This window comes from Sinocyclocheilus grahami, unplaced genomic scaffold (assembly GCF_001515645.1).
Source record: "Sinocyclocheilus grahami isolate Dianchi unplaced genomic scaffold, SAMN03320097.WGS_v1.1 scaffold161.1, whole genome shotgun sequence".
Lineage (NCBI taxonomy): Eukaryota > Metazoa > Chordata > Actinopteri > Cypriniformes > Cyprinidae > Sinocyclocheilus > Sinocyclocheilus grahami.
In genome coordinates this window covers 697993-710589 of record NW_015505340.1, presented here as the reverse complement: position 1 = coordinate 710589, position 12597 = coordinate 697993, and the positions used below count along the sequence as shown (strand labels likewise).

The 12597-nt window shown below is 40.4% G+C and overlaps 1 protein-coding gene across 2 annotated transcripts in view; it reads left to right on the top strand.

Annotated features, from left to right (window-relative positions):
* The window catches only part of LOC107592931 (RNA-binding protein Musashi homolog 2-like), a 138938-nt gene that overhangs the window by 54131 nt on the left and 72210 nt on the right, over positions 1–12597 (top strand). Inside the window, exon 6 of one of the 2 annotated variants that reach the window (XM_016282520.1) lies at positions 11625–11821. The exons of the other annotated variant lie outside the window; for it this stretch is intronic. Within the exon in view, the coding sequence (XP_016138006.1) occupies positions 11625–11672 (48 nt within the window). The 3' untranslated portion in view covers positions 11673–11821. Of the gene's footprint in view, positions 1–11624; positions 11822–12597 lie in introns of those variants that run through there. 2 annotated transcript variants of the gene reach the window in all.

The following is a 12597-nucleotide window of genomic DNA, read 5'->3' as shown; positions in this document are numbered from 1 at the left end:
TGCCTTGATTTGGACGATTCTCAGATATTGTCTGTCTCTCATTTTTGACATTTAGTGGGTGCTTGATAGCTTTTCTTTTTCACTTCCTTTGGATGAGGTGACTGAGGGGAAGGCTCCCTCCTGTGCTTCTGGCTGATGTCTCTGTCTCTCTCTCTCTCTCATGCTGTTAGTGGAATCAAGGGCAATGCCACAAATGAGGAGGAGACATGCTAAAAGTAGCCGCCACTGATCACTGAGAGTGGAAGTGGAGTACCCCCTACGCACCTTTAATCTCACTCACTTGTTCTCTCTCCCTCTATCCCTAGCTCTCTCTCTCTTTCTATCCTCTGACTTTGATTACAGGTCTCCAGTAGTTACAGAGCATGCGGTGGAGACCAGGTCTGCAATGGGTTGCACTTGCTCTCTACTGGAAAATCCAGTTTAAACTAGTAGCTGTGTGCAAGCTGGTCATTAGCTAGTTGAAGTTGGTCTCTATGGTAGTCCAAGCTGGTTAACCAGCTACCAAGATGGTCTGGAACAGCTAGAAACCAGCTACCAGTTAAGGCTAGATTTTGCCATAGGACTCTATCCCAATTCTCTTCCTGTGGCTCTTTGGTCTAACCACACATCCTGAGGGATGCAAGGCTCTCCAGCCTTAAACTAGAGAAGACTGTGTGTTTGTCCAAGCCACGAGCATCACTTTAGCCATTGCTCTTGGTTGGCATTTTTTGGCCTTTATTGCCCGACAAACAATAGCTGACCTCTATAAAAAAGGATATAAAAGGATTTACAATGCAGCCTTCGACTTAATACTTACAAATAGAGGATAGCGAATAGACCGTTTTAATCAGGCTGTCTTTTTTATGATTATTTTATTTAGCATTTTTTAAGCAGGTCATTATTTAATTTGTCCTTGTCTTGGACTGGGTTTGTGGCTAATCAGTGAGTTATCCATGGTGCACTTCAAATTTATTCTCCTCAGCAGTGCACAGGCATTTTTCACGTTAAGTAAAATGCTAATGTGGAGTAGTAAAATGAGAGATTGTAGGGCTGTCGAATTCCGCCAGTCCATTATCATTAGGTTGGAATGCTTTTTGATTTTCTCTGTCAGTTCATTTAGTTCTGCATAATAACAAATAGACAGCATTTCCTGTGATTCCACAACAGCGGCTCTACTTCAAAAACAGCTGGGGGAAGATTTACAACCTATGTTTACCAGTTACATTATGCTTTCCCTTTCACCTATTACTTTCTTTGAGTTTCAATGGCAAAAGAAGCCAACAAAATGGATCTCGAACAAATTGTACCTGTTCATTCGACAGCTAAATGTGAGAGAGAGAGAGTATGGTGACAGCTCATTATTTATTTAGTAATTGTCAGTGTTGTTTATTTAATCTGTCCTTGCATTTCCTCAAGTCACAGGATTTGCTATGTGAATGTTGCAGCTAACTGTAAAGTTGTCTGTCAGTGTTATGCGTCTGATGATGCGACTCCTCCCCCAATCAGTGTTTCCGTGCTTTCTGACAAACCCCTGCCAAAGATCGCGGAGCTCCCCCATAGAGCTACCTTCATTTTCCGGTCTACAAAATATACCTTCAGGTTTGATTGACATTCCCTTAAATGTCATTTTTTCAGCCAGTTAAAGTAGTCCGCTGATGCTGCCTGTATGATTGGCCTTTTTCTCGGTTTTCTCAACCAGAATTCAAACAGCATTTACTATATTAACTAGGGCTGAACGATTAATTGCATTTGCGATAATATCGCGATATGAAAAAACAAGATTTTTCAATCGCAGAAGCTGCGATCACACTCGGTCACGTAACACGCGAGAGTAAAGAGGTGTGTTTGACTTGAAGATCGATCGGTGTATGACATCAAAGTACGGCGAGAGAAAGCATAAGGAGACGTCTGCGCTCTCTTATAGCTCTCGCAGTACTTTGATGACACACCCATCGGTCTAAGCAGCGCTGCTTCAATTCTAGCGCGGGCCATCAGCAGAAAAAGAAAAGAAATAAAACCGTAAACAGCCAAAGGACGTAACTTAGAATGGGAGATGGATGGGTTTGTGAAAGGGAAGAGAAAAGCGATAGATGAAGTCGCACTGACTCAGGCAGGTGATGGTCATTCAAAAGCTAAATGCAGAAAATATGACGAGGCATATCTTGCTCTCGGCTTCACTCGCTGTGTCTATACCGGACGCTACAGTTGTCGCGTCGCGCCTCAACAGCTCGACAAAGCGACCGGTGCAAATCATTTTAACTTTGTGTCAGTGCGTCATAAATAGAACAAGGCATCAGTTTAATGTCGGGTTTTGTTGTGTCGCGCCCTATACAGCCAATGGTCGCGCCGTGCCGCATCCAGTGTACACAGCGTCACTGATTATAATGGTTCTACTGTATTTTGCCGCTCGCGTCCGGTGTAGACACTGTGTTTAATGTTGTTGGTGAGGAGGAAAGCCTGTGTGTGTCCTATGCCTTCGTGGACAGCATGAAACTATAACAGAAAAAATAACAGAATAATAATAATAACAGTTATTCTCTCTATGCTATTTTTCAATGTTTCAAGTGATGCAGGTGTTTTTTTCCCTGTAGTTTTTTTTTTTTATTAAATCCGCATTAATTTTTCATAATGTTTAGTGAAATTATGTGGTACTCTGAGGTGAGATAGTGATTCGGGAAAGGGGGGGAGGAGCCAGATTTTTTATAGGTTTAAAGGGGGGCGCGACCAAAAAAGTTTGAGAACCACTGGTCTGAAGTTCACAGACAGTGCAAGAGATAAAAGTGCAGTGCACATATTTACATATGTTTATTACAGTGACTTTGAATTACATAAAGTAGTGTGCTAAAGCAACAGATTTGTTTTTATATTTCTACTTTAGTTTGTGTGATTTATTACTGACTTTCATGTTAATGTTTACACCAGGCTTATTTGTCAGTGCTATAATGTCATAATTATTACACGCTTACAAGGTTGGAAGTTCAACAAATCAGTCAATATACTGTGATCGTAGTTGTTAAATAAAAATGTCATTCATATCAATTCATGCATCACCTAATTTCATCATAAGATATCGGCCTGGCCTACAGAAAATAACATTTATGTTTAATCTATCTAATATTGTGTTGTTCATACTATACAATGATTTATAGCTTGTCTTTTTTGAATAATACAGAACATAAAGAGCTTTAAAAAATAATTGCATATTAAATCGCAATCGCAATATTGGTAAAAAAAAAAAATCGCAATTAGATTATTTAACAAAATCGTTCAGCCCTAATATTAACTGCTCTGAATAGATAAACTGCATCTTTGTCCTTCAAGAAAGATGAAGTGTAAACATAAATTAATTTTGTGGAATAAGCAAAGGGCTATGTTAATTTAGTATGAAATTAAAATTCACCATATTTGCTTTTTTCCAGCAAGAATGCATTAAATTCAAAAGTGATAGCAAAGACTTTTGTTACAAAAAGAAAATTTTTTTTTTTTTTCAGGAATCCTGAAAATGTATCAGTTTCCACAAAAATATTAAGCAGCACAACTGTTTTCAACTTTGATGATAAAACCAAATCAGCATATTAGAATGGTTTCTGAAGGATCATGTGACTGGAGTTGTAACATTTAAAATATATAAAAATAGAAAACAGGTATTTTAAATTCCAATAATATTTCACAGTTTTTTTGTGTATATTTGATTAAATAAATCCAGCCTTTTTCATAATCCATTCAATTCCCAGTATGCCCTTTTTTTCATGTTGATTTTTTAAAAACTTGTAAACGCGCCTGGCCACACATTATGACCTCTAACTTTAACGTTCATGAAGGTTTATAGGTTGATGACTGTTGGTGTGAGAATGAGTATAGTGCTGTGACCAGCAGGTGAAATGAAGCCGCCTGGAGGCTTGCAGAGAACTTACTGACTGTCTTTGCTGTAGTGCTTGTGGTTAACCTCCTCCATGCCTGTAAGCCGGAAGTCTACTATAGGAGTTAATTGAACAGAGCTTTGCTCTAGTCACATTAAAAATCAGGAGGGAGTGAATGGGGTGAGAGCAGGCAGAGCCGGGAGTGCAGAAGTTTAGGCTAGCTCATACAAAACGGTTGCTGTCTTACACACGACAATCTTTCCACTTTTCACAGTAGTAATTATGTCTTTGTCAGCCCGCATTATATTGGTAGGTGCTCATTTCTAGTTGGCCTTCCTGTTTGCATGTTTACATGGAAGGCCGCAGGAGAGGCTCTGCAGAATTCAGCTAGTATATTACCTAAGTAATTCCTGTTAGTCCTGTAGCACTCACTCGCACATCTGCTTCTCAAATCAATGTCTGCAAGGCACTACGGAGTGACCTGTGCCATTGAAGCGTCAATACACCTCTGTGCCTGCTTAGCATCTGATCTGGCCTGTGCCTGCTTGGCAGCTCTCTCTGTGTCTTAGTGAGATTAAAATGGGGATCATGTTTGAGTTCGCTTCAGCAGGGAGGAGACTTCAGGTGACCTGTTTCACCTTTCTCAGGCAGTTATGAACTCGATTTTACATGGCTCTATCTAAACCGATGATAGGTTTGCCCTCTACCGTAACACATAAAGTGTGAGGCTTTTAAATGGTGAACACCAAAGTCTTCTTTTTGGGGATGTTATGATGTTGATTCTGGTGTGGTGTAGACATTTAATAAAAGAACTTTGTCGGGCTAGGCACAACATTTTATTTGGCGGGAATGAAAACAAGGCTCTGTGAGATAGAAGTACAGTATAATCTGTTCACCATGTCATAGTGTTATGTACACAGTTGTCAATCATTCAACTGATGAAACACTGAAAATGCAATACATCATGCATTTTTAGTGGATGGGAAAAAATGTCTGGAAAACATTGGTTGTGAAGATTAGATGTGACAAAGTACCATAGTCAGCGTTTACAACCCATTTTATTTCAGGCAGAAACAAGTTTGGGATACAGTATGTATATATATAAATATTCACAAGTAAAGTAACTTATTTAATGTATTGTTTGGATAATTAATTAACCTTTTAAATGTGTTGTCTGAGAACTGCATTGCCCAAAACTGATGAAATTACATTTGCAGCCATTTAGATTACAAAATAATAATGTGCAAATATAATGACATAAATAAACACAACAGTTAAAGGGGTCATATGATGTTGCTAAAAAGAACATTATTTTCTGTATTTGGTGTTATGAAATGTGTTTATGCTGTTTAAGTTTCAAAAAACACATACTTTCCACATACTGTACATTATTGTTTCTCCTCTATAACTCGTGTTTGAATCGTCATTGGCAAATTCTTTAAATGTAAAAAACGTACTTACAGTCTGTGAGAAACGCCAGCATTGTAGTCTACTCTACCAGGATCAGGAAACAGTCCTCCATGAGAGGCGGCCAGCGGCCTAGAGGGAGTGGAGGCCGTCTTGAGTGAGCGGCGGTGGCGGGCTTGAGAACGGCGCGGCCGGCGGATTCGACGATGGAGCATCCGGCGGGCTTGCGGCAACCACATGTGATGACCCCGGGCTGGACTCCACGTCCACGGTGAAAGCCGATCTGGCGATCCACAGCGCGAAATTGATTTATTTCCTCAGCGACCAGCAAGGATCAGCTCTAGGCATGACGAAGCGGATATCGTCCTCTTTTGGAAGGCCAAACAAAGTAGTTTCGCTTTCACAACGAAACACACAGTGTCTTCACGACATGGCGGCAGCAAAAATACTACAGCGAGAATAAACGTTACGCCTTCTTTCTTTGCGTGAACATTTGGGCGACGTTATGCAAATCTTCCCACATCGTGACATAGACATGTGGGGGCGTGTTAGAACGGGACGTTTTAGGTAGGTGTGGTTGATTCATAAATTTTATAAAGAATATCTCTTTGGATTTGAGACTTTAGTCTTTGCAACTTTGCAGATCTTCTTTATGCACCAAGAGCTCTTTATGTACTCCAGAGAGAAAGGAAAAATTAAAATCGGATCATATGACCCCTTTAAGATGATAATTATTATTTTATTATTGGAATGCTCATACTTTGTAACAACAATGTTCTTGTTGTGTTATAATGATCATTTTATTTTTTGTTGTAAAAAATCATAAAATTATGATTAAATTGTTGATGCATATCGGTTAATGGACATTAAAACGAAAATAATTTGTATTGGTCAAAAAAAAAAAAGTGGGCAAATATGGGATAAAATAAGATAAAATATGGGATTGGACTTGATTTTATCCAGATTGATTGGTTAAATTAATTGAAATGTAAAAAGTGGTATCTATGACAGGAGAATGGAAGAGTTAAACCAAAGATGTAAGGAAATGTAAGACTTTTTTTTTTTATTTAATTTTGACTTAAAATAAACATACAATCCTGTTTTTGACTGAGGTGGAAAACTTTAGCATACTATATCCGTCTGTGATAGTAGCACGACCGCGGAGTAACACCGGTAGAATTTAGAATGGTGATAACTGAGCTTCCCTTAGGTTAGGCTCCCCGCTATGCACTCTCAGTGACTGTAATTGCCGAGGTGATGTTTAAAGCAGCGAACAGCTTCCGCTAGGGCTATCCTGGCAGCGATGTTGAGGAGCAGCATGCATAGTCCTGATCCAGCAGCAGCAGCTGTTGAGAGAGAAGATGAAGGCAGGCGAGCGAGCCATCCACAGGTGCACTGTATTAGATGCTTCACAGACAGTTTGCGTTTGTTTTTGCCGTTGTTTTAGTAAGCAATGGTATGTTTTCAGCTCTGTCAGCCGTCACAACGCTCCGCATCAAGGCCCAAATCACGCCCTTGAAGTTCTCCGAGATGGAGCAGCTCTCAGACAGGGGAGACAACCTCCTTGTTCAGCGCTCCATTTATTTATTTATTTTCATCTTGTTCTCTTCTCTTGCGTGTAGTGTCTGTTCAAAAAGGGAAGGCCTCATACAGGGTTTCTGGGTTAGCAATGAAAGCTAATGGAGCTCCGTGCTTCAAAGGAGCCATAGGCAGAGCTGTTCTCTGTCTTGGGATCGCTGTGTCGCCAAGGGAAGATTAAAGCTCAGATGAGGCCATTGTGGGTCTGGTCTGTCCAGGCCATGTCTCCATGTGGGTTCTGGGATATGTCAGGAGGATGAGATGGATGCTAGGTCAGACAACCTGAACCACCTATGATCTTCCTGGTGTTTGGCTCACTAGCTTTGAAGCTGGTGATGTCTCTCATCTCAGATCATCCATCAGGTTAGGGAAATTATAATTTTTTTTATTACTAAATGTTAGAATATGTGTATTTTAAAGTCTAATGCATGTGATCATTGGTCGTCCAGCTTATACGGTTGTAAACAGCAAACCTCTGCGGAGATTTCGATTCCTCATCACAGTGCATGAGCAAGTGTAGTCCCTTTAGATTAATTAGCTGGAAAAAATGGAGACAAACAAAGAACATGACAAATAAACACATGGTTAACCGTTGAACAACACAGCTTGTCATATTTTGCTAGGAGAAAAACAACACTTTTGCATTATGATCTATGTGTTTGGCCCAGATTGTGAGAACGCTGGCTTTTATGCTGTGCTGTGCTGCGTGTGTCCCTTTTTGCTGGACTGAACCTTGAGCTTCAGCGACCTCAGTGCCAGCCGGTGGTAACTGGAGCCCAAGGTAATTTGCAGACCTTAAACACAGTGCATCCAGTCAATGAATCCCCTGTATTCCATTACCATGAGTGGCGAGCAGCGCTAATTAGCAAGGGATCGAATCAGAGTAACCTTCGTACTTGGTTGCCTCTTTCCAGACCAAGAGCTTTTTTTTTAGGTGCAGCCACAGCTTGCACACACATTTCTATGTTTTTAGATAGTTTTAGATTTTTCAGTAAAATAGTGACGGCATTTAAGGAAACATGACACATTCTATATTCTATAAAAATATATCTAGTGATGCACCAGTATTCAAATTATATAGAAATAATTCCAAATAATTAAATACAAATTAAATATTTATGTTCAAATTTATGTTCTATTTTTTATTGTCATTTTCTAATTATTTAATTTTATGTTATGGCCGATTATAAAAGTTTTTTTTTTTTTTTTTTTTTTTTTTTTTTTTTTTTTTTGCATTTTTGATAATCAATTTACAAGAATATAACATACAATAACAAAGAATAACACACTAAAAATATATTCATTTTGAGAATTGCTAAAAAATGCATTAACCAGTGTTATTGAATTCTAGATGCAATTCTCGAGTATTAATGATAGCAAAGATAATCTAAATTTAAAAAAAAATAGTGGAAATGAGCATGCACAATAAAATATTCCATATCAGCGGATACTGATAAATGAAATAATAAATATAAGCCTATAACTGATGTGGGGCAGATATATTGTGCATCCTTAAATACAATCACATTTAGATGCAATTCTCGAGTATTAATGATAGCAAAGATAATCTAAATTTTAAAAAAAATAGTGGAAATGAGCATGCACAATAAAATATTCCATATCAGCGGATACTGATAAATGAAATAATAAATATAAGCCTATAACTGATGTGGGGCAGATATATTGTGCATCCTTAAATACAATCACATTTATTTTTGGATGTGTAGATGAAGTGCTTAATGCATGCATACCTTCCAAACAGATGGATTTTGTATATTGCTTCTTTATTGCTCCGTGGCACTCTGTCTTTGACATCTGTGTCTAGCAGATAGGACATATTGGTGTTTGTTGTGCCGTTGCGTTGCCTCTCCTTTAGCAAGCGTAAAGGCTGTCAGTGCATAATGGTGTACATTCCCGGCTCTTCAGTGGCTCCAATAATGATGACTGCGGGAAGGGGAAACTTGGTTATTTTAGGTTGTTTGTGTCTCTATCAGAGAACAGTGTTCGAGAATTCCTTGTGCCATAGAGGGTGTTATTTACCCTCCTGTTTATGATATGATTGCCAAGGGTAACAACATATCAGATGTTTCTTAGATAGATAATTTCCAGGGGCAGTGAAGTCAACTTGAGAATTCTTATGGGTTTATCCATTACCTACAGCAGGAAATGTTGATTCGGATAAATGAAAGGCGTCATTGTGTTTGCTCAGAAACGCTACACGCAGAATGTATAATGAGAGCCCATGGGCTAAGTACGAATCGAGTGTCATATCAACCCAAATCTAATCAAAGTCCTCAAAGCTATTGAACACGTCTCTTGATGAAGGTTGTGCTTTTCAAAGCCAGCTGCCAAGTTCTTTGTGGGCTTGTCGTAGGCAGCGGGAACTGAGAAAATAGACCTGCTGGACTCTGACGTAATCATTTCCACTGCTTTGCCACCTTGAAATATGGATGCCGTGCTATTCTGGGACTGAATGGGGGAAAAGTGCAGAGAGACCAGGAATAATTGAGCGTGGGGGCTGGGAGTTTTTTTCCTCCCTTCACTAAATTGGCCAGTTAATTTTTATTTTAGGAAAATCACCTACTCTGTTGCTGCCGCTTGGATGCGGAGGCCTTAACGGTTCCCCCTTGGGGAGGAAGCAGCACGGCGGCAGGGGCTTATGGGAAGGAGCTGAATGTCATTAGAATAGGACGTGCTCCGACAGAAGAGGCCTAGACTAGTGCTCCTCTGATACTTGCTTCGTAAGGTCTCCATCACAGGCCCATTTTAGATTATGACTCTGATCTCTCTCTTAAGATGTGCAAAATCATCTCTAGTAATGGGCACATGAATAATGCACGCTTCTCAATCCCTGACTAATCTTTTCTTCTCTCTATGTCTCTCTCTTTTTCCCTTCATCGTCGCCCCACCCCACCGTCTAGTTCTCTTATTGGCTCGTCCTGGTAGATAAATCCAAGTTGGGCTCAAGAGCAGAGTGAAATTAGGTATTTCAGATCCCCCTCCTTTGGCCGACCCTTTTGCCCTTCTCATCATTTTTCTTTCAAGGCTAATAAACGCTGTCAGAAGCACCTCAGGTCGGGGGGCGGCAAAGGACAATGCTGAAAAATGAACTTTTCCTCCTTTATCAGTGATTTTGCTACCTGCTGATGACCCTGCTGTCCTTGGCTCTCCGTTTACCGGCACAGATTCACCCCTTTTATTATTAGTGATCTTATTTGAGAATGGAGGGTTTGGGATGGTGTCAGGGTCCTGCTGGTAGCTGCACTCAGGCCCTCGTCCTCACTTTTAGCAGCAAGTTTAGCAGCATGTTCATTGGTGTGCCTTTTTGTATGTGAAAAGCTCTAGCACGTTAATGATTCTGCCACCCTGCAAGACGACGAGGGGGTAAGATGTCCTCTCACTGAAACATGCGGCTGGTGATTGTGCTTTTGTGTCTGGGTTCGCATCTGTGTTCCATTTGACGGGTTTAATCCAGCCGACATGCTGTTTGTTTTCACACCGTTTCCGCTGTGTTGTGGTTCATTTGCTGTGTACTCAGTTAACCCTCTATTTTCTTTTCAAGCTCTCTTTTTCTTTGTCTTGTTTTCACCACGTCTTCTCTCTCATCCCCCTCCTCCCTTCAGCTATAGGTAACACAATCCGTCCTGTGCTGTCAGAATCCTCTGGCTAGTCTTTCTCTCTCTGTGAAAGGTGCCAGGTAGTGGGGTGGCACATAGAGAGGAGGCCATGCCCTCACGCAGGGGTGCCGTGCTCTCTGTTGTGATGGAATCTGTCAATGGAACATATGGCTTTCCCACTAATCAGCACTTTTGCCCGCCTCCCCCCCATATCTGCTGATTCAGCACACATGCACCTTGGCTCCACCCTGGCATACTGTGCTTTAATAAGCATTCTTTATTGTGGAAAGTTAACAATTATGCACTACATATTCTCACAGTTGGCGTTTTTATGGAGCAGTACTCTCATCATTGTATTCTTGCTGTGGATAGAAGTAGTGTCTCGTATTATTTGTCATTTTGTCTTAGAATGTTAGTCGAGGTTAGCAGATGTACAGTATGTTGGTACACGAGTTTTTTTAAATAAATCTTTTGGTGTATGTGGATATTTATTTGTGCATGCTCATTTAATTTTATTTATGCTTATTTAATTTATTTGCTTATTAATGTAAAGTATTGAAAAGTTTAAATAATTGTGAATACATATTTTTAATTTTATACATTTGTAACGTTAGGATGCCTACATTTATTGCATTTGAAACACATTTTTGAAACACTCATGTTTTTATTATATTTAGGCAAAATAGTATTTTTCACATAATTTTTACATATAATATATTTTTTTATCGAAGGTTAACAGTTTAACTAATAAGTGCGTTTTTCATATATACATACATAACTTGTTAGTAAAAATTTGGTGGTAGGTGATCTAGGGGGTACCCCACTAACTAGCCCATGTTAAAATTGTCACTATTATATTTTCATCTCTATGTATGGCTCTGGTCCCTCCATCAACACACATCTGTATTTTTTCCTCTATTTTATTGCCTGCCATGTGAAAATTAAGTCCAGTTGTTAAGTTAAGTGATCGAAAAGCCACACAGTTCGAGTTTAATGTCCATAGCAGTGCAGGAAGAGTTACATGAAGTTTAATACATAGACTTCAAGGTTTTGAAAGACTGCTAACCCTAAATTTGAGCACTAGTAATGGTGATGCTTGCCTGTATGTCATATATGTTCAAAAAGACCCTCAGAGGTAACTAGCCATCATTTGTGACAATGGTAATTCCTCTTTGTCTTTCAGCAGCTTTGGACAGCAGCTAGCTCTGGCTCTGGCTCTGCAGTCTTCTGAAAATAACCCTGTCACGGCCCACAGGGCAGCAGCGGGTCTGAAGGAGAGTGGCAGATTTGTCTATATAAGGAGTGAGGGAGGTCTTCCCATAGGGCCAGTATGAGCTGAAGTGCAGGTGGAGCTCTGCCCAGCTACTTCCTTCTCGTCCTCCTCCAGCACCTTCCTGTCTCTAGCTTTGTTTTTGTCTTTCTCTTGTGGTTAGCCTTCTTTCTGTCATGAGAATTCCTTAAACTCAATGTCATTACCATAAAAGCTTTTGTCTCCTCTCAGGCCTCTTCTCCTCCATTTTTATTTCCATTATCACTCTCCCTGTGACAAGTGACTGGCCGGACTGCTGAGCAGAGGTTAGAAAACGTATTAAATGGAGTGTGGGAGACTTGGCTGAGCACTTTCCTTTTGCACCTGCATCAGTTGCTGAACGGGCCGATTCGCCACCTCCCTCAGGTCTAGATAGGACGGGTCACTTCAGTTCAGCCCAGGTGCAGGTGACCTGACAGGTCAGGCGCTATCTCGGATGTCAGGCCACAGCTGAGAAAAATCCAGCTGATGAATCCATACGTGGTCTACCTTGATTTGTTTTTATGTTGGCTCCTTAAACACGATAGATAATGACAATGTTTCAGCGAACAGCTTGACAAATAGAGCGGCGCTTTAAGCGAGCTCCTGCTCCTGTGTGATTGTGCGGATGTTGTTTTTGATGAGCTTTTAAAGGCCTTTTTACAACATTTAAGGCCGGGAGACGAGCCAACCGATGCACCCCTCCCTTCGCTCTGCTGGAGCACGGACAGAAAACGAGTGAGAGATTCTGTTTCACCTTTAATCGCCGACATGCGCAAAGACAAACAGTACTCCTCCACCTGAGAGGCGCTCTTAGGGGAGCACTAATGATGCATTTACAGGCTGTGTTTCAGTAGAACCTGGCCGT